Below are 25,327 nucleotides of genomic sequence, written 5' to 3' on the forward strand. Positions count from 1 at the left end.
GGTTCTCTCAAAATTCTAATTTGGAAGACTTAATAAATCCTTAAAAAAGAAAAAGGAAGCAGCTGTACTCTATAAAGTGGAAACCTCCATCACTGGAAGCCAGTAGTAGTTCCAGTGACCACCATGGCTCCTCAAGGTAGCAATGCACAAGAACAGGAGTTCTACATGGTTAGTGTTCCACAGTCCATCAGCCACTGGCCAGCTCCAACGTCTTCAGATTTTACCTCTGAAACAAGAGATGTGCAACCAAACTCAAAGTTTTGAAAAGGTGCTCCTCCACTCTGGTCTAGAAACAGGGAATGTGATGCTGCATCTCCACATACGCACACTGACACACACTCCACAAGTACACAGGAACTGTGCTTCCTTCACTGTTGGAACATTTCACTTTTGTAAATTATTTCTCTGCTTTATTACAATTTAATTTTTTCTTGCCAGGGGTGGTAGCACTCGCCTGTAATCCCTGCGACTCGGTAGGCAGGAAGGCAAGAGGACCGCAAGTTCGAGGTAAGCATGGGCAACTTAGCAAGACACTGTCTCAAAATTGAAAATTAATAAAGCTCAGAGGCAGAGCACATACCTAGCATAAACAATGCTCTGGGTTTGAAAACTAAGTAAATAAAATAATATAAATGTCTCCTTTAAACTCCACTCTACGTCCACTAAAACTGTCCATATCACAAATTCTCCAACCACTCTTATCAACAAAGCAAAACTGAACTGGTCACAGTGGCCCATGCCTTTCAGTGACTTGGGAGGCAGAGGCACGAGAACAAATTTGAGGCCAGCCTCAGCAATACAGCAAGGCCCTAAGCAACTTAATGAGATCCTGTCTCAAAGTTTAAAGAAGGGGCTGGGGATGTAGCTCAGTGGTACAGCACCCTAGGTTAAATCCTTAGCATCAAAAATTAAGATAAATACAAACCTGAAGTTAGAATTTAAAAATTTTTTTAGTTGTAGACGGACAATACCTTTCTTTATTTTTATGTGGTAGTAAGGATCAAACCCAGGGCCTTATGCATGCTAGGAAAGCACTCTACCACTGAGCTACAAACCCAGGCCCTCAGAAGTCAGAATTTAAAACAGTTAAAATTCTAAAAAATTTTTTGTTCCATGTCTTATGAGACTTACTTACACTAAACAGGGGTTTCAAAAAACATGGCATGCCATATGGTCAAGCCCAGATAATAAAATTGAGAATATCTATTACTAATCCACTAATGCTAAAGCCAAAGTCCACAGACAGTAAGAATTTAATCCAATTTCGAGACTGACATGAGCCAAATCTCAGGCAGAGAAAAACAATCCAATGAGGAAACTATAATAAATGCCAATACTGCACTGCTAAAATAAAACCAATTTTATTCATCAAAGTATTAGCAACAAAACCAAATGATGTTAATAAGTCTAGATACACCAACAAGACCTTCTGCATCCCTTTCTCAAAGCTATTTTTAGAAATATAACTTTCCCAGTAAAACGAATAGATAACATAAAATTGTTTTAGCAAAGCAAAAGGTAACAAAGCTTTAGTACCTGGTAGTACACCACCTTTTTCAAGAAATTAATTACCTCCTCATGAAATCAGCTTTGAAACCACTCTCTAGGTATGAAAAAGATTTAAAGGATATTTTACTCTTTAAAAATAAAAGACATCACACTATTCGGTAGATTTTCAAATCTGAGGAAATTTATTTCAGCTCCCCTCCCCCGAATCAGAAATAACTAAGGACATCAAACAAAGAAAACCTCTTCTTAAATGTCACTAACAGGCAATCGGCTTAGGATTGGTCTGACGGGATAAAGACAGCTTTCTGTCAACTCAGGTAGCAAACAAAGGGACTGTTTTTGTCCAGTGGATGTGTTCATGTAAGACAGCGGCGATTCTGAGTCAAAGCTGCAAGTTCAAAGAACCGTCTGTATAAGGACAGCCTTGAATCGGCCCCACAGATGATGAAAGGCAGTCCTGACACAGCCCGAGGCCAGGCAGCCCAGCAGTGGGCAGGACCAAGCAGGCTACTGAGGGCCCAGCAGCGGAGGGCAGTACAGGTTAAGTGGGAGCAGTCCAGGCGCAACCGGAGAACTTGACTGATCTTCCACACTTGCCTTCTAAGAAAGATTCGTAGCACGTGCAGCACCTGAGCACACAAGGCGGCCTCCCCCTCACAGAACCCTGGACCTCCAGCTGCACTCCATTTCCGGACAGCCCTAACTGTCACAAAGTTCAGTCTTGCGTTACATCAAGCCAGAAGCTGCCCTCCAGTTCTGGAGGCTCACGGACCTGTCTGACGTTGGCTATACCAGTTCCATTCCTGGCCACACACCCAATGCCAGTAAGGAAGCAAAAAGGGAACTGCTTATTCACTTTCTTTTTGCAATATGTACCTTCCGGAAGAATCCAGAACAGACTATCTTAGCATGAAAACTAGAAACCATACTTTCAATTTAAAAGCGCCTCTCCCCAAAATATTATAGCTTCAAATCTGAAAATAACTTATGTAGAAACCTTATCAAAAACAATGCTTGCTCTAGAGACCTTACAGCCTCTAAAGTGGATTTGAATTTTTCACAAAACTAATACATTCATTTATTTGCTAATCACGAAAGATAATCTACATACTTTCTTAATCTTCCAGACGGTCCTGCAGGCCTGTATTGGGAGGCTGAGGCAGGAGGATCCCACGTTCCAGGCCAGTCTGGGCAACTCAGCGAGTCCCTGTCTCAGAGTCCATGGGCTGGGGAGTTGGCTCAGTGGTGGAGAGTTCGCCCAGCCAGGGCCTGGGCCCAGTCCCCTACAGGCGGGGTGGGGAACCAATGTCATAGGCAGCTGCTGACCACCCAGTACTACCTGAGATGACTGCTACCAGGCAGCAAGGCGAGACGCAAAGGCCGCACGAACGCCCCCCAAACTGATGCCGTTGGCTCCCTGAGTTTCTACACCCTTCACCCCAAGACCACTCCCGAACTCTTTTGTGCTCCTAAGCGCCCAACTCCCCTTCCAAAATACAGGCCCTGGCATCGCGGCTTCTCTGCGGGCAGGCCATGTCACGGCCCTCACTAGAAAGTCCCCACGCACGAACCGGGCGCGTCCAGCGAGGCCACTTCTGAACGTGAGCCCTGCCGTTGAAAGGACCCGAAAAATGCCGAAAAGCCTCGACAGGTCAACCCCCGGCCGGCTCCCGGCGGAAACCGGGCGCGCGGGGAGGCAGCGGCCCCGCGCGCCCGGGCCCGGCAGATCGGCCGCCGTCCCCGCCCGGCCCTCCGCCCGCGGGCCGGGCCTTTGTCTTCCGCCGGCCCGCGGGCGGCGCGCATCGCCATCTTGTCGCGGGGCCGCACTCGGCGCCCATTCATTCGCGGGCGCCGGGGCCGGGGCGGCGGGCAGGGCCAGCGCCGGGGCCCGCGGAGCGGGCGCGCGGCCCGAGTCCCGCCGCCGCACCCGCCCCGCGGGGCTCCGCAGCCGCCGGCCGCCCCGCAGGAAGGCGCGTCCCGGCGGCCTTTGTTCCGCCGCGCGCCCGGCGCCCGCGCAGGCCCGCCCGCCCGCCGCCCTGTCCGCCTCGCGGGCCGCCGCCCGCCCGCCGCGGCAGGAAGCGCCCGCCGCCCGCCGGGGGTCGCCGCCCGCGCCCGCCCCACCCGGACAGGCAGGGAGCGGCGGCGGCGGGCGGGCCCGGGCGGCGGGCGCCGCGGGCGGGCCCGGGAGCTGCGGGCAGGGCAGGGCAGGGCCGGGCCCCGCGGCCGCGCTCACCTCGCCCTCGCCCGGCCTGACGCGCCCACGCCGCCGCCTGGTCGTCGCGCTCGCGGCCCGCGGGCAGAGCCGGCGAGGCTGGTCGGGTCCGCCGCGGTGCTCCCGTCCCGGCCCGCTGCCCTCGCCGCCCGCGCCCGCCGCCGCCGCCGTCCGCCCCTCAGACGCCTCCAGCCATCGGGATGGGCGCGGCGGCCCCTGCCCGCAGCCTCGGGAAACCCCACGCCGCGTCACCGCGCACGGCGGGCGCGCGCACGCCCGCGCTTCCTCCCGCCCGCACGTGCACGAGCGGCTTAAAGGGGCCGGGTCCCGCCCGCGACGGCCGCAGGCCGGGAGCTGGGACCCGCCGCAAGAACCACCCCCACGAGGCTGGCGGCCGCGGGCCCCAGGCCTGCTGAACCCTGGGAGGTGGGCTCGGTTCTTGTGCGGAGCCACCTGGGCCGGCGGACAGTGATCCTGTGGGGAGGCCCGCGGAGGGGCGCCAGGTCCCACCCCGGAGGCTGGGAGCGGGGACGCGGCCAGGAGGGGCGGAAGGAGGGGTGGGCAGGGTGCGCGGAGGAGCTGGGGACGCGAAACCCAGGGGTGCAGGAGTGCGGTCAGGAGGGGCTGTTGTCCCCAGAAACCTCCAGGACGGGTGGGATTGCCCCCGGCCCAGCTGCCTCTCCAGCCGCCTTCGGTCCCCATTTCAACCCCTCACCCCATCCATCTTACTGGATTCCTCACTCCCGTCTTACCGGCTTCCGCCAACCGGCGTGCTGTCCTTTCCAAACAAACCCCAGTGCCCTTTTTCCTCTAGGCCTGCACCCAGCCGCATCCACTGACCTCCCTGAAACCAACGCCACAGCCCCCAACTGGCCCCATCACCCAGCAGTCTGCTTCCCACCTTCCTCTCTGCACCCTTAGGCTCCTTTCCTTGCCTCCCCGCAGTTGGGCTTCCCTTCTTGTTTTGTGTAATTGGGAGAACTAAGTGCAGCTTCCAGAGCGTCCACAACCTCCTCTCCATCCTACTCCCTATTCCTCCTACAGAGGAGGCCTTCCCTTCCCCTCGCCTCTGGGTGCTTCCTGTCAATACACAGACACCCCAGAGTCCTTCCTTTCTTTTGGCACAAGACTCCTCAAGTTCCTTTTGGACTTTCCTTGCCCCAATCCTGAACTAGGTCAGTTCCTGGCAGCCCTGGTTGGGCTAGTGAACAGTAGTCAGGAGAAGCCAGGATCCAGGTGCTGGGTGCTCACTGCTGTTGGGGTATCATTGCTTCTGGTGCCTGTCAGGAGTCAGCTGATGGGAACATGTGTCTACATGCATACACCTGTATGTGCACACAGCCATTGAATATCAGGCACCAGTCTCCTTGGATGTCTTCACAAGAGCCATGGGGCACATTCAGTGCCAGGGGACAATGGAAAGGCAGAGGGGCAGGGATTTGGGACATTGTCAGGTGGGTCCCAGGCTCTGAGGGTCAGAGATTGTCCTCAGATCTGACAGGGCAGGTGCCACTCATCAATGCCCACCTGAGTCAAGGATTTTAAGTAGAAATGAGAAGAGGGAGTGGGTTAGAGGGGAGATGGAGGCAAGGTGAGCAAAGGGCCAGTCATCTCTGCAGAGACCTCTGCCACTGTGGGGCCTTTGGGCCCCTACCCTGCCCTCATGGGTCACTGCATGCGAGGCCCAGGGCCATGGTGGAGACAGTGGTGTGGGGGCACACTGGTCAGCACAGGCACTGCCAAGTTTGGGTCCTGAGGCCATCGGTGCAGTCGGGCCCAGAACTTTTGGGGGAAAGCCACACATGAAATCACTAGTTCAGCGCCCACCCCAGCCTTCCACCTTGAAGGTGCAGCCTCAGGGCTCCCATGTAATCTGTAGGTGTTCAGGGTGACATGGGGCCTTCCCGGAAACTTGCCCTACAGCCCTGATAGAAATCCTCATTTATGCATTTATGGATAGGGTGTGAAGGGCAAAGTTGAGCCCAGGAAGGAGGAGGGGCCCTGGACTCTGATTCTCAGATCCCCAATGGCAACAGGCTGCCACTGTGCTTCCTCACCCTCTGATATGCACAGTCAGGTCCCTGGCCTAGGGAACAGGTGCCTTGGACCTTGGTCAATCCCACCAGGAACCCTCAGGAACTTCCAGACTCCAGCCAGTGCCCCTCCCTGCAGATAAAGAGCCAGCCTTCCCCTGTGTACCTCAGAAGGTTGGAAGGGCCCAGCCCCTGTCCTCCCTGACCCACCCTCCACTTCTTTCAGCCCAGGTCTTTGTATTATTTGGTTCCCATCTTCCACCCAGCCCCCTCAACAGTGGGGCAAAAATGAGGGGGAACGGGTGCCTTCAGCCAGGAGCCCAAGGCTTCTCCTGATTCCAGCAACCCTCCCTTTCAAGCAAGAACCTTAGAGATCAGCCTGCCAAGGGCCAGACCAGTGGTCAGCTGCAGAGCTGAGCAGGGCCCCAGGGTGGAGGCACTACCCAGATCTGGCTTGGTGCCCGGCCTTCTCTCCAAACCCAGGGAGCTCAGATGTATAATTCGGATGCCCCTCCCCCATCCGCTCTTCAGCAGGAAATGGTCTAACGGGAAAGTAGGTCTTTTTTAAATCTGAATTATTCAAACAATCTGTGCACATGACTGGGTCCCAAGCAAGGCCTGGCCGGGTGCCTCCTTCCAGCCAGGCTTTGAGGGCTCTCATAGCTACGGGGTTCCTCTCCATATCTGGATCCAGTGAGAGGGCAGAGCAGGAGTGGAGAGGTCCTTGCCCCTTTGTCCTGCTGGGTGTGTGTCCCTGTCCTGCTGAACACTCTGGCCTGCTCACCACACGAACATTGACATTGCCTCCAGGAGGTGAGATGGAGCCTGGCCCTGCCTGCACACTGCAGAGGACGGGGAAGAACACGTGATACCCAGGGGATGCAGAATGTAGGTGATCAAGAGGAAAGCTCTAATTAGTTCCTGCTGGGGACCGAAGGCAGGGTCTGGTGTGGTGAAGGAACAGGGCCACACGCTGGAGGAGACCGTGCTCCTCCCCCACTCCTCAGCACTCTATCCAAGTGCACTGGCAGCTGGCAGTCCCACAGCCCTGACATGGAAAGTCCTGTCTATCCCCACAGCTGTTAGCTTGCTGGATAGGATGAGGAGGGACATAGGGAGAGCTGGGTGGGCAGCTTTACGTGGGCTGGTCAGTGAGATGGGGAGGGTGGAGACTGGAGAGTCCTGGTGGGTAAGTGACCTGCAGACCAGGGGAGGATGGTGGCCTGAGATGGGAGTGCCTTGTGAGGTCACAGCTATGGGGTCTAGAGGATGCTGTGCAGCAGAGCAAAGGTGAGGCCACACCAGACCTCTTCAGCCTCAGGGAGGAAGGCAGTGTTGCCTGCTGGCCCCTGCAGGCCTCAAAGTCCTGGAGTCCTTCCCACTGGTGCAGGGAGTCATCCTCTGTTCCCAGCCTCCCATCCCTCTGGCCCCTGACCCTCCTGGTCACCCACTTCAGTCATAAACCAGACATCCCTTGTGCAGGGCACCAAAACGTGGAGGGCAGCAAAGAATCAGGCAGTGCCAGGTGGGCCAGGGGCAGGCCGTGCTTCTCCCTGCCCCAGAGTTGGACCAGAAGCCTAGGGAAAGCTCAGGCAGCTCCCTGTGGCTCTTGGTACTGCCCCAGGTGTGCAGAGACCAGGGGGTAAAGTGTGTGACTCAGACCATGAGCTCCAGCAGACACCCTGTGTAGGAGGATCCTCCTTCCTCTCTGGTCTCCTTGCAGTGGGTACACCACCCTGGAACAGGATGTGGGGAGATACAGAAGTCCTGGCTCCATCCAATGGCCCCAGGCTCTCCAGCGTCACCCTCTTCATGGTCTAAAGCACACAGCTTTATAAATGGAGGAAGAGGTACCCATGATCAGGAAAAGCAGACTCCCTGCATGGAAAACCAACACACACACAGGTCGCACCAGCCAGGAGTCAGGTAGCAAGTGTGGAAAACCAGCTTGTGTGGAGATGGGAAATTACAGACATCTGGGTGTCAAGCATAGCTGGAGCCAGGCACTCAGTGAGGGTTAGGGTTCTGTTGCCTCGGCTCTCCTATGTGGCAGCTCTTTCTCTCTGCATGGTGAGGAATGGCTGCTGCCAGCCTCGTGCACCATCCCCCCTGGATTAGCACCACAGAAGACACACGGATGTGGATATGCCAATCCCATGAAGACTCCAGAAGGCCTCCCCAGGTGTCCCGCGACCCTGGTGGCAGGGAAGGGAAGGCTGTGATTAGTGGTTCCCTTGGGTCAGCATGGAGCACCCAGCACGAAGGCAGGAGGTGCAGGCTGCTGGATAGTGGAAGAAACAGCACAGGTGGTGCCCACCTGCTTTGTGACTAAAACTTGAATTTGGGCCACAGCCGAGCTATGTATAAACCAAGGCTTTATTGGTCATTGGGTTTATGGCTAAGGTTAGTTTGACTGGCACTTAGTCCTCTGACTGCCCTCTCTTGGAGCCCTGGGCCTGACAGCAGGGGTGAGGCATGAACTTGGTAAGGTCAGCCAAGGCAGCTCTGATGCCGGCTTCTCCAAAGTGTCTACCTAGCTGCAGAGACAGGGTATAGCTGGGAGAATGCAGCCCCGGGCCTGCTCTTCCTCACCAAGGCCAGGAAGCCCCTAGCCTGAGGATGCTGGAGGCAGGGCCCTGAGCACAGTGAGCCCAGGTCTCCCCTCCCCAGGCATCTTTGGGGGCATCTTCTGGGGTCGGGGTACCATGGGCCCAGACCCTGACTCTACACACAGATAAGAGGGCAGGGAGCCACAGTAGGCACTAGGGACAGGATTGGACAGGGAAACAGGGACATAGGCCTCCAAGCTCACAAGGGGAAGCCTGGTGGGTGGGCATCAGGGTGTGTGAAAGGGACGTCCCAGAGGTAGCCACCTAGCCAGACCTTGGGGCTCTGAGCCCTTGAGACCATTTCCGGGCCCCTAACCTCCTACTCCCCTGCCTGGTGTGCTTAGGGAGGAGCCCCTGGGGCAGTGAGTGGGGACATATACACCCTGGGTGGACCAGTGCAGTGTGACCAAGGCTTCCCACCCACATCCCAGAGCCCTAAGCCTGGGGCAGTCACACACTGACTCCAAGAGCAGGGACAAAGGCAGTCATGGTCTCCAGGGTCAGAAGAAGTTGCTCAGGAGCCGATGGGCCTGCTCTCAGGGCTGGTGGACCTGCTTTGGCCTCCAGCTCTCTTTGCCTCCCCAACCAGTGCCCTTCCTCAGGAGGGGAGCTCCAGCTGTTCTGGGGTCAGTCTCTGGGGATGGCACCCTGGGACCGGGCTCCTCCAACGCCTGCCAGGTAGACAACTTGTGGCGCTAGCCGGGAGCAGGCAGCCTAGCCCCCAAAGTGTCCATGAGGTCTAGGCCATGAGGCGCCTGGCTAAGGGGCCGCAGGTGCCTCTGAGAGCAAAGCCTTCCCAAGCCCCCTGTCCATGGCCCTATTGGGCCCTTGGAAGTAACGGGCAGTCTGGAGTGCATCCCAGTGCCTCAACCTGCGTGCTCTGGAACTGCCCCTCCACCCCAGGAAGCCGCCTGCGGTTACATGAGAGGAAATGCCCAGCGGAACCACTTCCAGTGTGCAGGTGCCACTGGGCAGCTTTCCTTTCAACAGGGGACTGGTCAAGTCTCCACAGTCAGGGCCCCTGGGCCCCCATCCTGGCCACTGCCCTCACTGCTCTAGGGATCTCCTGCCCATCACTCTCAAGCTGCGTGCATGCCGAGCTGCCTTCCCATTTCCCGCTCACTGAGTTGGATCCACCGGCCCAGGCACGGATAGCGCGCTATTCCCACCTTTTGCTATTATGTATAGCGCCACTGTAGTGCTCCTTGCCAGTTTTTGTTTGGACACCTACTTACAATTCTTTCGAGTATGTACTTAGGAGGTGAATTGCCCCGCTATGCGGTGGCTCCATGGTGGACTTACTGGGGACGCAGCATCAGACTGTCCTGTGGCGACTCTGCCGCTTTCCTTTCTACCAGCAGTGCGTGGAGGCACCAATGTCTACACATATGACCAACTCACATCCTTTTTAAAAAATAATAGCCATTCCTAGAGGGTGTGAAGTGCTATCTCATGGTAGTTTTAACTCACAATTCCCTGACCATTAGTGACCTGCAGTATTTTCCATGTGCTTATTGGCCATCCATGGATCTTCTTTGGGGTAATGTCTGTTCAAGTATATGTGAGTTAGCTTTGTGTCACTGTGACAAAACACCTAAGAAAATCAACTTAGAGGAGTAAAGGTTTATTTTGGCTCACGATGTCCGAGGTTTCAGTTCATGGTTTCTTGGCTCCATCGCTGTGAGCCTGTGGTGAGACAGAACATCATAACAAGCAGAGTGCTCACCTCACGGCAGTCAGGAAGCAGAGATAGGAGAGGGGAAGGGGCTGGGAACAATATGTGCCGCTCCAGAGCACTCCTGCATGCCCTCCTTCCTCCAGCTGGGCCCTGCCTCCTTCAGTTTCCACCACCTGCCAGTGGTCCATCCAGCTGTGAATCTACCAGGGCCATCCACTGAAGAGGCCAGGGTCCTCACCACGTCATCACTTCCCAAAGTCCCATCTCTGGACACTGCTGCATGGGACCAAGCCTTCCACACACCAGCCTTTGGGGACATTCCAGAGTCACACCATGACAAAGGCCTCAGCCCACTTTTGTTGTTGGGTTCTAAGAGTTCTTTGTAGGGCTGGGGTGTGGCTCAGTGGTACAGTGCTTGCCTGGCATGCATGAGGCCCTGGGTTCAAATCCCCCAGCACTGCCCCCCCCAGGAAAGAGTTCGGCATGTTTGGGAGGCCACACTCCTGCAGGTCATAGGGTTGCAAGCTTCCCGCTGGTTCTATAGGTCACCTCTTCTCAGGCATTTTGTTTTCTGGGGTCAGGGTCGCTCTCTCAGTCCCGTCCTTCGATGCGCAAAACTTCATGATATTTTATTTGTGGTCCTAGGGATTGAACCCAGGGCCCTGCACATGCCAGGTAAGGGGTCTGCCGCTGAACTACATCCCAGCCCTTTTTATTTTATTTTGAGATGGGGGTCTGACTGTTGCCCAGGCAACTGGTCCTTTATAGCCCAAGATGCTTGTTGGAGATCTGGGTAGAGAAGTGGGCACAGTGCGGGAGTTGGGGCTTGGAGGGCTGTGAGCTGGCAGGGGCACGTGGTGGGAGTGTATGTAGCCAAAGTCTGTCCTTCATAGAGGGCCTGTGACCCCAGCTGCTCAGGAGGCTGAGGCAGGGGGATCACAAGTTCAAAGTCAGCCTCAGCAACTTGGTAAGTCCCTAAGAAACTGAATGAGCTCCTGTCTCGAAATAAAAAATAAATAACATAAAAAGGGCTGGGGATGTGGCTCGGTGGTTAAGTGCCCCTGGGTTCAATCCCCAGTACCAAAAAGAAAAAGAAAAAAAGAGGGGTTGGGGAAGGGGCTCCAAAGGTGGGGTGGGCAAGAGCATGTGGATGAATGGAGAACTGACCGGGCATAGGGAAGGTGTGCAGGCTACTCCTGGTCAACGTAGCTGGCTGGCCGCTGGGAGGGGATGAAGCACAGGGGAATGGAGAGGGAGGAGCCCCTCCTGGGGTCCTGGAGGTGATCTGCCTGGGCCTCAGGGAGTCCGTGTGGTACAAGCTCAGGGCTTCCCAGGCTGAATGTGTGGGCCAGGAGGCCAGGCAGAGGGCTACCCTGAGCCTGGCACAGTCAGGACGACCCCTGGGAGAGAGGCAGGGATTTGCCATCCTTGCGGGCCAGTGTGGCCGGGGTACCAGGGAAGCCAACATAGGGTGGTTCCCACGCAGGGACCTAGAGAGCTTCCAGGTCCAGAGCTGGGTCGGGAAGGGGTGGGTGGGACACATGTGAACACAGCCAGGAAGCAGGAAGGGCTGGCACCAAGGGGTGAGCTGGCTTCATGCAGGCTGAGAGTGCTGGGCAGAGGGCACCTCGGGAGGAAGACAGTGGCCTCTGCCTGGGCCTGCCCTAGCCCTGTCTCCACTGCATGTCCCTGCCCTCTCCTGTTCCTTCCTGGATCCCCGTTACATCTGTCCACAGAGCAGGGACCCTTCCTCACCTACTCAAGACTGGCCCCAGTGAGCGGTTGGTGGGAAGCGGTGATGGGTGTGCGCTCCCTGGAGGGCTATGCCCCAGTCCTGCTGGCCTTACCCCATCCAGCACCCAGTGCCAGGGTTCAGGTCAGTCTTCAGACATGGAGTAAGAAGGGCTCCTCCTTCACCTTGGCTCCCACTCCCTGTCCCCTCCCTGCCTTGGGAGTGGCCTGAGGCAGCTGCCTTTGTGCCCTGTGCCAGCCATTCTGGCCCCTGTGTGAGCTCAGCCCATCAGGCCGGTGGGTCATCCCTGACTGGGCCTGAGTGCAGCCCTGGCATCGTCTGCAATGGAGTAGGTCACTTAGCAAGCTGAGGGCTGCACCAGCAGGCGCAGGAGTGAGGGATTGCACTCCCCCTTCTCCCACCCCACCTGATCCAGCCACTGTGCTGTCGCTCCGGCAGGCACATCACGTTCAGGGCCTGGGCTGGGAGTGCAAGGGACACATGGCCAGCAGCCCTGTGCCCAGGAGGAGCACCCCAGGGCCCCAACTCCACAGGTCCTAAAGAGGCCGCTTCCTCCTGGGAGTGCCTCTGGGGCCTGAAGGCTGTTTGTCTAGGATTCTGTCCCGGAGGCTCAGCCACCAGCCACTGGAGAGATGATGCAAGGTGTTATGAAAAGGTGCAATGCAGGGTGGGTGGGGTGAGGGGCCAGCAGGGCCCAGAAGCAGGCACAGACCCAGATGGTGGTCTGGGAGGCCCAGGGGCACGGGGCTTGAGATGGAAGAGGAATCAGAGGGATGGGACCCCCGGCAACAGGGTTGCACAGGGGAGCTCACAGGCCTGGGGATGCTCCTCCTGGGGGTGTCGGGCAGGCAGGTGCTGGGCGTTTTGGAAACCAGCAGGTGCCACCAGGCACATGGCAAGGCTGCCTGAAACCAGGGTCCCTGGGGCCATTACTGTGACGTCTCTCTGATACAGGCTGGGACTTGCTTCTTGCCCCCAGGGGCTCCTCCTGCCCAGGCCTGCCCCTTGGGGTTCCCTGGGGGTGGGGCCAGCCTGCTGATTGGACTTCTAAGAGTCTTTTATCCTAACTCTTTGCCCTTCCAGCAGCTCCTGGGGTCATGAGGGGCAGTGCTCTTGACCTCTGAGACAGCATGGAGAGGAAGCTGCCCTACTGCAGCGGGTGGCAGGAGTGGGGGCTGCAAGTCAACCCTGACCAGGAGCTCCTGGGGCACTGCCACGGCCAGGTCCTGCCTGCCAGTCCCTGCTGCCCGCCACTACCCACCACAGCTTGTGGAGGTCACCTTAGGCCAGGGCTGGGCAGAGAAGCCAGTCTCCTCCAGTTTGTCTCTCCTCTGTAGCAGGCACAAGGCGGGACAGAACAGCTGCCCTGGTGAGGGCAGAGGTCCCTGCTCATCCTGGCTGCAGAGCACCTGCAGCTTGATGCACTTGGACAAAATTATCCTGCTGTTATCACAAACAAGACCGAAGGAACAGGATGAGTCCCCAGCCCACAAATACCCCTGCAGGCCCCAAGAAGCCGCTGCAGGCTCACACTGCCGGGTGCAGGGCCTGGCTGGTCCCCTGGTGGAAATGGGGCCCACAGGGCAAGGAGGGTTGCTTGGGGATGGGGACGCTTCTGGGGGCGCCTGGACGTTCAGGGTCGAGTGGCATCTGGGGAGCGGTGTCTGTGCCTTGGGGCTGGAGCTGTGGTCAGCCTTCCGGGTGGGTAAAAGGGATAATTATGTCCAACCCTGTTCCTGCAATTGTAGGAACCCAAAGTGAGGCTTAAAAAGTAGCGTTTTGAAACCCGGAACGAAGAAAGGCGCCGGGAGATGGCAGAACTTGCACTGCCGTGGGCTCTGCGCCTGAACCCGGCCGAGGCCCAACTCCAGGCAGGCGGCCTCAAAGGCCAGGCCTGGCCGGGTCGGTTCCGCGTGGCCCTCGGGCGCCTCCTGGTGGGCTCTCGCCGAACAAACGCTGGGCGGCGGCGCTTCCGGGTCGGGCTAAGGGGCGGGGCCCGGGCCGAGTGACAGGGCCGGGTTTGATCCGAAAGCCCAGGCGGGGCGGGGAGAGAGCGGCGGGGCGGGGCGGGGCGGGGCGGAGCCGGGCCAAGTGCCAGGGCCGGGCGGGGCCGCCCCGGTACACTTGCGCGGACCTGCAAGCTGCTTGTCCTGTCCAGCCCACTTAGTTAGATCTTGGAAAGCGAGAAACCCCTAGGGTTGCTTTATTTTTAAACTTTTATTATTTTAATTAATTCTTTTTTTGTGTGGTACTGGGGATTGAACCCAGGGGCCTTCTATCAGCCCTTTTTATTTTATTTTGAGACAGGTTCCTGCTAAATTGCCCAGGCTGGCCTTGACCTTGCCATCTTCCTGCTTCAACCTTCATAATAGCTGGGATGACAGGAGTTCTCTCCTTGACCAAATCCTTTGCCTGTTTTAAGAATTGTTGTTAAGTTGTAGAAGCTCTTTATATATTCTGGATATTAATCTTTTCTCAGATAAATAATTTGTCAGTATATTCTTTCAGTTCTGTAGGCGGCCTTCTTAGTCTATTTATGGTGTCTTTTGATACAAAATGGATATTTATTTTATACTAGGGTTATAATCCAAAGCTACTCATATTAGTCATATTATTGCTCAAATGTTTCCAACTTTGGCCCTAAGAAGCTCTTTCAGGTGGGTAGATTTTACTTTTTTTTTTTTTTCATTTTCTTTTTCTGGTTCTGGGGATTAAACCTGGGGCCTTGTGCATGCTAAACAAGGCTCTACCAACTGAGCTATATGCCCAGCCCTACATCCCTTTTTAAAAAATTTAATTCGGGACAGTTGTGCTGTGTTGCTCAGGCTGGCCTTGAACTTGAGATCTTTCTGCTTCGCCTCCTGAGCAAGTAGGATTACAGGTGTGGAGCACCTGGACTAACTTTTGTTATATTACTTATGTTTTCTATTTATACCGTATTTCTTTTTTATTTACTTTCATTAGTCATTATAATTGTACATAATAGTGAGATTCATTGTGCCACATGCATACATGCACAGAACGTGCTTGGAGGATCTCCTTCTCAGCACGTCCCTTTGCCCCCTCCCCGTCCCCCTTAGGCTGCTTTTCTCCTACTTCCTTTTCCCTTCCTGTGTTCTGTTAGATTTATTACATTTTCTTTTTCCTGAATTGAGATCATGGCCCTCTTCTGAATAGCACTTTAACTCGCATCCTCTCCTATTTTATGTGGACTTGGGGTTTGAAGTTTGTAAGCTGCTTTGTCCTGTCCAGGCTGGGTTCCCCGCAAGCAGATCCTGGGGTAAGGACTCAGTTTTCCTGGGGAATTCCAGGAAGACCTTTGGGGAGCTGGAGGTGGAAGGGAAGGAGAGACCAGGGCTGAGCCCATGAAGTAAGGAGGTGGGCAGGTCCCCTGGCACAGCTGCCTGGCCTGTGACCACCAAGGAAACTTCAGTTGGTGGTAACAGAAGATGCTCCCCCAGCTCAACTCACAACAGCTAAACTATGAAACCCACCCAGGTGCCCTTAACAGACGAATGGATAAAAAAACAAATGCGGTACTTGTACACAGTGGAATATTACTTAGCTATAAAGAAGAACAAAATTATGGCATTTGCTGGTAAATGGATGGAGCTGGAGAATATCATGCTAAGTGAAATAAACCAGTTCCAAAACACCAAAGGCTGAATGTTCTCTCTGATATGAGGATGCTAACTCATAATGGGGCAGAGGTAGGGAAGACTAGAAGTACTTTGGATTAGACAAAGGGGAATGAAGGGAAGGGAGGGAGGATGGGAATAGGAAAGATAGTAGAATGAATCAGACATTATCATCCTATTGCATATATAATTACAAGACCCAGGTAATTCCATGTCATGTACAACCAGAAGAATGAGAAGTTATACTTCACATATGTACAATATGTCAAAATGCATTTTACTGTCACGTATAACTAAGAAGAAGAAATAAATTAAAAAATAAAAAGTTGCTCCTTGCCAGTGTGCATGCAGAATCCCACTCCCTTGTGTGGTGCAGCTGCAAGGCACTGTGTCAGGCCCAGCTTGTCCCCCGCCAGGGAGATCAGTAGTTTAACCCTCTTTGTCAGTCTACAGCTACAAGGGTGGGTTTGGGGGGACTGATGTTGTTCCAGCTTCAGGAGGGGTGAGAATCAGGGAGAAGCAAGCAATCAAACAGTCTAGGGATCAATCCGTGGGGGACAGCCACCTGGATGCCCCACCAGGGCCTGACCTTGACCTTGGGTCCCAGCTGAAGCCATGGGCAGGGCTCTGCTGCTCTACCCTCCTGCAGGGAGTGGAGGGCAGAGAAACTGTGTGACCAAGGAGACCCCTGAGGCACTTGGCCTCCAGTGCCCAGAACTCTCCCTCCCGTTGCCATTTGTAGCCATGCTTGGCAGCAACCCCCTAACCCCACACCCATGTCCAGCTCACCACCAGACTGTTGCAATGAGACCAGGGCCCTTGCTGCAGCTGGGTATCTGGGATGGATCCCAGTGTCCAGTCTTGTCACAGCTCTGGCTCCCTGAAGCCAGACCAAGATGAAGTTTGGGATGGGAGCTGTGTGTTAGGGATAGACCACTAAGGGGAGCAGGACTGGGTAGAGGGAGCCTCTCTCCCGCCCCAAGGGACTTCAGTGTCCCCTCCTAGCTTGGACCACAGGCGAGGTGGATGTGCAGCTGCGGCTGCTCTGGAGGGCTGGGTGGTCCCTCAGTGTTTTCTCACTGGAGATCCCAGAGGCTGAGGTGACGTCTGTGGGACTCCCTTCTTCTCCAGGAAGGGGTCACAGTCTCCTGCCCTGGGAAGCACCAGGGCTGGGGAAGGTCAGGTTCTCCTTGCTGCATACACAAACCACTTACTCTGGCCTGTCTGCAGGTTCAGCTGCTCCCTTGGTACCCATGACTCTATGCAGACCTGTCCAGAGAACACACTGCATGCCCTGTGGTGGGAAGCCACTACCCAGGTACCTGGAGCACACTGTTCCTGACTGTCATGGACTACTCTTGGGGAGCCATTTCCACCCCTTGGGACCTCCCATATGAAATTCTCCAAAGAGACAGGAGGATGTGTATGCATATGAACATACTCATCTCTCTCTCTTTCTGGTGATTCTGGGGGATGGAACCCAGGTCTCCATGCATGCTTGGCAAGCATTCTGCTACTGAGCCACACTCCGTCTTTTAATGTAATTTTGGGACAGGGCCTTACTAAGTTGCTGAGGTTGGCCTTGAACCTGCAAGCCTCCTGCCTCAGACTCCCAAGTTACTGGGATTACAGGTGTGTGCTACCAATGCCCCACTGGGATAAACCTTGAGGACATAACTCTTAAGTGACACAAGACAGAAACAAAATGAGAAATGCAGTCCGACTCCACTTACATGAGCTATTTCAAGTAGTCAGACCCTTAGAATAGAAAGTTGGTTGCCAGAGCTAGGGGAGAAACCTCAGGGAGGGAGGAGAGGGGAGCTGTTCAAGGGGAATAGAGGTTCCGTTTAGCAAGACAAGAGTTCTAGAGACCTCGGGCACAACAGGGTGTATACAGTAATACTACTGTACTGTGCACCTAAAAATGGTTAAGTGATGGATTCCTGGCTACTTGGGAGGCTGCAGCAGGAGGATCACAAGTTCAAGGCCAGCCTGGGCAACTTAGCACGGTCCTATCTGAAAAAACAAAAAGGGCTGGGGATGTAGCTCAGTGGAAAGTGCCTCTGGGTTCAATCCGGCACAGGGACTGCTGTGGGCAGAGGACGCATTTTTCTTTTTTCCTTCAGTGATCAGAAGAGACACAAGATGGAAAACTGATTACTTGCAGAGGCCATATGGCCTGCCTAGAGGCCACACAGGTCGAGGTGGGAGAGGTGAGAGAGGGAAAGGAGGTGAGGAACCGTGGCTTTGCCCTTTTGGGGCCCTGGGTGTGGGCGGGAGCGCAGACGGGGCGAGGGTGGTGGAGAACATGTGCCCTCCTGGCTCTGGCACGGCAGCCAGGGGAGACGGCGGGTGGGGGGGTGCTGCCTCGGCTCTGACTTGGCTTCATGCGTTACAGCTTTGAGTGTGAATCGCGAGGTCACCAAGATGTCTGGGACCTTCTATGCTGCAGCCCAGGAGTGTCAGAGTCAGTGGTCTAGGGGTGCAGGAGGCTGAGCCTGTTGTCCATGGCTGAGAGCCACAGGCAGGAGGGAGTTGCTGGCAAGGACATGGTCTCTAACTTGCTGGCTTGGACAGGGACCTCGAACCCTGGGCTTGGGTCTGGGTGCTGTGGCTCACTACATTCTGTATCGCTGGGGAAGGTGCTCAATACACGTGGCACACCTCCTCCAGGGGGAAAACAGAAACCAGGGCCAGAGTGTACCACAGGATCACACTCGACACAGCCATCTCAGCCAGTTTCTCCTCCAGTCCTGCCCTGAGCTCAGCCGGGAGATGCCCTGCCGTCAGCACAGATCTTTCAGCCTCAACAGCTGGTCTGGGCCTGAACAGGGAGCATCCTGCAGCCTTGGATATTCTGGCAGGCAGAAGGCTGGACTGCTGGGGGACACCAGGGCCATACCTGTTCAGACTTGTTAGGTGGCCATGGGGTGGAGGCATGCACATGTGACTCCCCAGGCCACCCATAGGAGTGAGGGGAGCTAGGTGGGGGCCTGTCAGTGACTATCCCTGACAGCAAGCCAAAGAGGGACAGCACCTGAGAACCTGAGGGTTATGGCCAGGCCACTGGCTGGCTGGGGCAGGAGGACCTGGGCTGGGCTTTGGGGCCAATGGGCTGCCTGGTGTTTCACTAGACCTGGGCAGGAGAAGCCGGCGCATGTTTGGGGAGGTTGCAGGCAGGCACAGAGGGTCTGCGCCACTCAGGCGCCTGGGCACATGGCTCCCAAGAGAGTCAGCTTTGCTGTTCTGAGTGGAAGGGAGGTCAGGTTTCCTCAAGAAACCCCAGAATAGCCCCTGGCTGCTGAGGAACCTGGCCCTGCCTCCCAGCCACAGTCCGGTCCCAGGGCCGTTTGCCTTGGCTGTCTCCTCCCTAAACGGTGGACTCTCAGTCGGGTGTGGAGGTGGCTGGGCCTCATACACTTACTCAACCCACCTGTCTTTAGGGAGAGTTGGCAAGGGTCAGTGCTGGGCCTATGGGGATAGAGGAGCAGCCAGGTCAGGCCCACCGGTGGGCCTTTCGAAGAATTCTCACAAATGAGTGACAGCAGCCTAGGAAGAGGGTCCCCCCAAACGGCAGGAGAGCCAGCACCTCGGGGAGGTAGCCCAGGAGGTGGCACCATGAGGAGGAAACAGTGTCAGGTCCCACCGCCAGCCAGTCCCTCTTCTGTCCTCTGCTCGTCTCTTGGCATGCATGTTACGGCAAGGGGATGGCCAGGCCAAGGAGGATCAGGAAGGGGCCTGTGGGGAAGGGCTGGCCATCCCAAAATAGGGCCGGTAGGATTTCCCACCCATAAAAGGCTTCTGGAACCTGGACCCCAGGGACCCCAGGCAGCTGGGTCCAGCTAAAACCCAGCTGCCACCACTGGCTGCATCCTCTGCCCACAGCAGTCCCTGTGCCAGTGTGTCGCATTGCCCTCCTGACCAGCCAGACATGGTAAGGCTGCTCCAGCACCTGCAGAGTTGCTGGGGGCTGGCTGGGTGGGCTGAGCGTGCAGTGGGGAAGGAGCTGGGTCAGGGCCTCTGGGCAGAGAATGGCTAGAGCAGTGCCTGGACATAGGAGGGCCTCTCCGGGAGCTTGAGGGGCAGCTGGGGAGGGGGCTGGGGCCGAGGCCAAGGTCCTGCCCACACTGCCCTCTGTGTCTTTTGCCCCATGAAACCCTTGCTGAAGGTTTGCCCGGGACCTCTGCTGCGGGGCTGGTGAGGCGGTGGCTGCTGGGCTTTCCCCAGGACTCCTCCTCAGGTTCCTCCTTGGACCCTGGCTGTGGGCTGGCCTGCACACTTCTCCTTGGAGGCCTTTGCCTGGTCCTGTGGATTCCTCCCCATGCTGGTCCCTAGTGCCCTTTACCTGGTCACTCCTGTTGTCCACGGCCTTGGCCCTAGGGCCTGGCCCACTGCTTCTGCAGCCTTGCTGTCCCTCTCATGGCTTACCTGTTCCCTGGCTCCTGCACACCAATCTGGTCCCCTCACCGGGACTCCCTGCTTCACTTGTTCGTGCCCCTTCAGAACCCTGCTCACCCTGAAGCCCCTGCCCATCTGAGAGGCCTGCTCACTAAGCATGTGTGTGCCCTGAAGGTGGCCAGGTGGACAGACACTGGATAGTGGGGCAAGGGAGCCCCTGGTGAGACTGGGTGCTGTGTCCCCTGCAGACAGAGCGCCTGTCAGCTGATCAGATCAAGGAATACAAGGGGGTCTTTGAGATGTTTGATGAGGAGGGCAACGGGGAGGTGAAGACTGGCGAGCTGGAGCGGCTCATGAGCCTGCTGGGTATCAACCCCACCAAGAGCGAGCTGGCCTCCATGGCCAAGGACGTGGACAGAGACAGTGAGCTGGGGCTGGTGGCACGTGGAGGGGTGTAGCCCTGGGTCGGTTCACATAGTGAGCGTGGGGAGGAGGCAGAGCCACCGGAGGGCAAAGTGGGGCCCAGCCCACCCCTCACTTGAGGGGGACGGGGCATGGACTCCTTGCAGACAAAGGCTTCTTCAACTGTGATGGCTTCTTGGCGCTGATGGGGATTTACCATGAGAAGGCCAAGAACCAGGAGGGTGAGCTGAGGGCAGCGTTCCAGGTCTTCGACAAGGAGAGCAAGGGCTACATCGACTGGAACACACTCAAGTAGGGTGGGGACCGGGCGGTGGGGTGGCAAGGGCTGGCTCAGGCAGGGCCAACGGAGTGGCTCAGTGTGAGGACCTGGCAGGTACGTGCTCATGAACGCAGGGGAACCCCTCAACGAGGTGGAGGCTGAGCAGATGATGAAGGAGGCGGACAAGGATGGGGACGGAACCATCGACTATGAGGGTGAGTGGTCATGGGCACCGGGAGCTGAGCACCAGACCATGCAGGCTGCTGACCTGACCCTCTGCCCCCAGAGTTTGTGGCCATGATGACCGGAGAGTCCTTCAAGCTGGTTCAGTAAGAGCAGCTGCTGTGGCTACGGGAGGCCTGCCCAGGAAGCCAGAGCCTGCCACTGCCTGCCCTGCCCCAACTGTGTCAAATAAATGCTCCAGTCTGACTCCTGTGTGCTTCACTGTCCCCAGCCTGGAGGGATGGGGTGGCGAAGGGGTGGGTCTGGAGAGGGGTCTTCTGGGGCAGCCACAGGCACGTGGTCCTGGTCACTTCTGCTGAGACACTTGACCTTGTCCCTGAACAGCAGCCTAGAGGTCAGGTGGGCTACATGTGTGCCCTGCCTGCCATGCTGGGGGTAGCTGCCTTGGCAGCCCCCCTGGACTCTGGGGTCCCAGAGCCCTTCCCATATAGATGGAGACCATTCAGACATAAATTTTATTCTTTCTCCAAAAAGTCGTGGACACCACAGATGGCCCTGAGTTCCCAAGTCTCAGGCCTACAGGGCCTCCTCCACGCTGAGGACCTGATAGGGCCTGGCCAGGAGCTGGGACTCAGCCTGCCTTCGGGGTTGGTTGGCTGGCCGGCGTTACATAGCAACGAGGCCAGGTCTGCAGCAGTGTGCTGGATGGCTGACCTTCCCAGGGGAAAGGATAGTGGGGCAGCCCGGGGGACCCTGGCTCCAAGAGTCAGGTCTCCAAGTGCTTTGGCTCCGGGAGAGCCCTCTGCCTGCTTCAGGGGGCGCCAGGGCTACTGGCGGGCTGCTGAACACGGCCTTGGCTCCTAGGGCCCTGGAGAGGTCTGGGTTTCTGAGGGGGTCGGCTCCTCTTCTCTGGGTTTTGCCATCTTCATGGCCTCATCGTAGGAGGGTGGCAGCTCAGGTGCATATAGGCTATAGGCAGGAGGGACCATGGGGTCAGGGTCCAGTTCCCCAAAAGGCAGGGGCAGCTGCAGGCCCAGTGGGTACTGCACGGAGCTGTAGGCTGCAGGGAACCAGAATGGTTTATGGAGGTGGGATTGGCATTCACCCCCCAAAGTCCCTGCCCCTGCTGGTTGGTGGGCCACCGGGCACTCACAGGTCACAGTGCTATGCACAGGGCTGTCACTGTCCACAGGGATGACAGTGAGGTCGCAGGGTTGCCATACTGGGGGCAGGTGTGTCTGTGTGTGCACGTGCTTCCGGAGGCAGCAGAACCGGACACAGCTGGCGGTGACTCCACACAGCAGCAGCAGCAGGACAGCGAGGAGGATGAGCCTGGCAAGAGCAGCAAGGCCCACCACCAGACTGACCCTCACCACCAGGCAGAGGCACCCTGGGGCCAGCCGCGCCCAGTCACCCAAGTCAGGATGACAGGCAGGGGAGAGAAAACCAGAGAATGTCTTTCCATGCCAGAGACCTCCCTGGCCAGAGACCTGCCTGCCCTGGCCTCCTGCTGCTGGGCCTGCCCTGGCTGTCTCTCCAGGGCTGGCCAGGGGTGGCCTTGGGTTCACTCCCAGGACACACTGTCCCCAGTCAACTGCACAATCCTTGTGCCTTCTGGTGACTCTGACCAGGCTTTGCTCTGAGGCTGCCCAGGCCCCCAGGGCCTTGCCGCCAGCACCAGTAGAAGCGACCAGATGCCGCGTGGGATCTGGTGAGTTTAGCAGGGTCTCCCCTCAAGGTGAACCGACAGACGGATCCGAGCCGCGGCCTCACTTACCCCACGTGCCACAGGCTGCTCCAGCGGGCCTGGGAAGGGCACCTGCAGAGACAGCAGCACCTGGGGCGGGTGGGCACCGGCCCCGACGACCTCACCACCCAGATCTCCCGGCGGCGCGGGCTAGGCCCGGCTTCCCTCATCCCCACCCCGACTTACTGGTCCGAAGGGTCGCAGCTGCGATCCGCGGAGCCCAGCGCCACCTGCGGGGACAGGGGTGAGCCCAGGCGGGGCGTGGCCGGACGCAGACCCGCCCCAAATGCCCGAACCTCACGCGCGGCCCAACCCACCTGCGGCAGCGGCAGGAGCGGCAGCAGCAGCAGAATCCCACCAGCAGCTGGTGGCCCCAGGGCCATGCTCCGCGCGGACGCCCGAGTCGAGTCCGGCGGGCCCGAGGCTTTACGAGGCTCCGCCCACCACGCCCCGCCCGCTTCCTGGGATTGCTCCGCTCCGTGCGAGCCCCGCCCCTGGCGCCCCGCCCACACCCGGTCCCGTCCTTGGAACGCTCCCCTCCTTCCCCCCACCCGCGTGCAGGCCACTACTGTCTCGCTGGCTCAGGGTCACCAGGATTTGGGGTGGGCCGTCTAGGCCCGGTGCCAGTAGGTCTCCTTGGCGCTGCTCCAGCCTGTACTGCAGCTGGCTGGGCTTGGCTGCTGACCCTCCTTCTTTCTGACTTGACTGTACTTGATCTTGGAGGGCCAGCACACTACCCAAGTACAGCCTAAGCTGGGCCAGAGCCTGGAGTCCTGGACAGGGAATGCTCTGCCCTCTTCCAGGAGGGAGGGTCTTCTGTGGAGCACATCCTTCTGAGGCCCGACATGGCCTGGTGGACTCTGCCTCCTCCTCCCATCTGGCCAGGAAGCACATCTAGGGCCTAGGGGGGCCAATGCTGGTCAGCCCTAGCGAGGGCAGCAAGGGGTCTGAGTCTGTCACTCTGAAGTCTTCTTGAAAGAAACCTTGCAAAATGCTGCAGGGTCCATGTTACTGAGGGGCAATGGCAGGCTTCTAAGTGCCAAGGGCACTGAGCAAGCACCCAGACACCCACACTCAATTTGCTCTGGTGGATGGCCCTGGGTTGGGATGGCAGGGGGTTGCGATGCAGAGACAGGCGGGCCAGGCTGGCTCTGTGCCCAGCAGGTCACACTCTTGAGGGAAAGAGCTAGCAGGTAGTGGATTGGGGTGTAGGAGCATCTTAGGGCTGGGAGTGGTTTTCTCCCTTGAAGGGTGGACCAGAACCCAGAAAGCAGAACCTGGGGTTCTCAGACAAGTGGAACCCAAACTCACAAGCTGGGCCTCACTCTGGCCCCTGGGTGGGTCCTGAGGGGGAAATGTGTCTGAGCTAAGCCCTCAATTTTTGCTCACTCCTTCTTTGGGGCCAGTGTCCTAGAACTTGGGAGGTCCCAGGAGGACTAAGGGACCTGCCCTAGAGTTTGGAGCCCCTTCTCCCCTTCTCCCTCCTCCCTGAACCTCTGAGTGTGAGTCAGTCTCAACTCCAGCCCTGCACCCCACACCCAGCACCTAGTGCTCCAAGTTTGGGGCTCTCCCAGTGTTTGGGCCAGGTGGTCTTCCCACAGGTGTCTGGCGAGATTCCCACCATCCAGGAGGCCCCTGCTCAGCAGAGTTGGCTGTTTCACAGGTGTGTGTGTAGGGCCACTCCCCAGAGCTCTGCCCGTCTCTCCCATGGTTGTCACCCATACTGCAGCTGCATGGTTGGCTCAGGGACTTTATTGACAGGCCTGAAGGGGTGGCTTTCCTAGGGCCCTCTGAAGGCTGGGCAGGTCCTGGTGGGTATGGATCTCTGGCTAGAAGTGGTTTGTGAGCTGAGCAGGACTTATCCCTGGTCCTGAGTGTTGGGTTCAGGGAGAGAGGTGCTCTTGGACTGTGGGTTTGTTGAGTCCAGCATAGCAGGAGGTGGCCATGGACTGGGGAATCCGGTCATGGGGCCATCCAGGAGACCGACCATTTGAAACTGCCCAGTGGGGGATGCCTGATCCCAGCCCCGGGGGTGTTTGGACAGGCCTGAGCGCTGCGGGGGGACAGGAGAGTGGAGGGGCTTGTGGAGCTGCCCATGGTCTCAGGGGCCGGTCACCACGTTGGCTACGAAGATGACCTTGTAGGTCTCCTTCACATCCCCTCTGAGCTGCAGCAGGGCTGACACCATGAGAGGATGATCCGGCTGGAACAGAGGGCGCGGGAGGGAGGGGACCCTCAGCCACTGGGTGCCGGGCAGAGACCCCTCTTTCCTGCTGTTCTGCCAGGCTGGCCCCCCAGCGCCCCCACAGCCCCGTCTCACTGGTGGGGTGGGCTGTCGCCCTCCCAGCCTGGAGCTCCCAGCACCTACGTCGAAGTCAGCAGGTGGCACCCAGGAGATGCTGATGGTCTTGGTCTGGCCGCGCTCTACGAAGCCCCTGGAGGGCTCGATGGAGAAGCCTTTGTGCTGCAGCCACGTGACACTGTCCATGCTGAACTCTGCCATCTGCAGGCCGTTGGCATGGATGGAGGCTGACACCAGGCATCCCAGGGGGCAGTATCGGGGCAGGAGCCAAGGGTGTCCAGCCCTGCCTACCCCACAGCTGCAGGAAATCCTAGGCAAGCCTAGTGAGGGTCAAGGCCAGGAGAGGCCATGGCTGCCCACGGCAGGGAAAGCCAGCGTGCGAGCAGGAGTGGGTGCTGTCACCTTCTTTGGGGAGAGCTGGGTGGTCCTGATGCAGCCCACCTGCAGCTCTCGGGTGGCAGGTGGGGCTGGTGTGTCTGCATCAAACTGGACGTAATCCAGGGTCACCAGGATGGGCTTCAGCTCCTCAGCTTCTGGAGAGGGGGAGCCTGGCCAGGACCACACAGGTGTTCCCGGGGAGTGA

General features: G+C 57.5%; 4 protein-coding genes across 16 annotated transcripts in view; 1 reads left to right on the forward strand and 3 right to left on the reverse strand.

The window, feature by feature from the left end:
- GNB1 (G protein subunit beta 1) overlaps nucleotides 1–3,950 on the reverse strand; it is a 105,725-nt gene extending 101,775 nt beyond the window's left edge. For 2 of the 4 annotated variants that reach the window (XM_079149823.1, XM_079149821.1), the window contains exon 1: nucleotides 3,743–3,905. The gene's annotated coding sequence lies outside the window, so the exon portion shown is untranslated. Of the gene's footprint in view, nucleotides 1–3,742 lie in introns of all 4 variants that reach the window. The other 2 variants (XM_079149824.1, XM_079149822.1) reach the window with 2 other exon arrangements.
- Nucleotides 3,951–17,606: 13,656 nt separating this feature from the next.
- CALML6 (calmodulin like 6) lies at nucleotides 17,607–21,569 on the forward strand (the record flags this gene model as incomplete). Its single annotated transcript, XM_079149941.1, has 5 exons — nucleotides 17,607–17,663; nucleotides 20,079–20,253; nucleotides 20,400–20,544; nucleotides 20,627–20,727; nucleotides 20,799–21,569. The coding sequence occupies 5 exons, from the start codon at nucleotides 17,607–17,609 to the stop codon at nucleotides 20,843–20,845; spliced, it is 525 nt and encodes a 174-aa protein (XP_079006067.1). The 3' UTR covers nucleotides 20,846–21,569.
- TMEM52 (transmembrane protein 52) lies at nucleotides 21,556–22,903 on the reverse strand (the record flags this gene model as incomplete). Its single annotated transcript, XM_079128251.1, has 5 exons — nucleotides 22,760–22,903; nucleotides 22,629–22,672; nucleotides 22,473–22,514; nucleotides 21,849–22,027; nucleotides 21,556–21,755 (listed from the first exon to the last, which is right to left on the reverse strand). Exons 1-5 carry the CDS (start codon nucleotides 22,823–22,825, stop codon nucleotides 21,556–21,558), a joined length of 531 nt encoding a protein of 176 aa, XP_078984377.1. The 5' UTR covers nucleotides 22,826–22,903.
- Nucleotides 22,904–24,505: 1,602 nt separating this feature from the next.
- The window catches only part of CFAP74 (cilia and flagella associated protein 74), a 39,680-nt gene continuing 38,858 nt past the window's right edge, over nucleotides 24,506–25,327 (reverse strand). For 8 of the 10 annotated variants that reach the window (XM_079149448.1, XM_079149443.1, XM_079149450.1 and 5 more), the window contains 3 exons: nucleotides 25,147–25,292; nucleotides 24,811–24,945; nucleotides 24,506–24,645 (listed from right to left, as the gene is read on the reverse strand). In XM_079149448.1, the coding sequence (XP_079005574.1) occupies nucleotides 24,544–24,645; nucleotides 24,811–24,945; nucleotides 25,147–25,292 (383 nt within the window). In that variant the 3' untranslated portion in view covers nucleotides 24,506–24,543. The remainder of the gene's footprint in view (nucleotides 24,646–24,810; nucleotides 24,946–25,146; nucleotides 25,293–25,327) is intronic. The other 2 variants (XM_079149452.1, XM_079149449.1) reach the window with 1 other exon arrangement.

This window comes from Sciurus vulgaris, assembly GCF_902686455.1.
Source record: "Sciurus vulgaris genome assembly, chromosome: 1".
Classification (NCBI taxonomy): domain Eukaryota; kingdom Metazoa; phylum Chordata; class Mammalia; order Rodentia; family Sciuridae; genus Sciurus; species Sciurus vulgaris.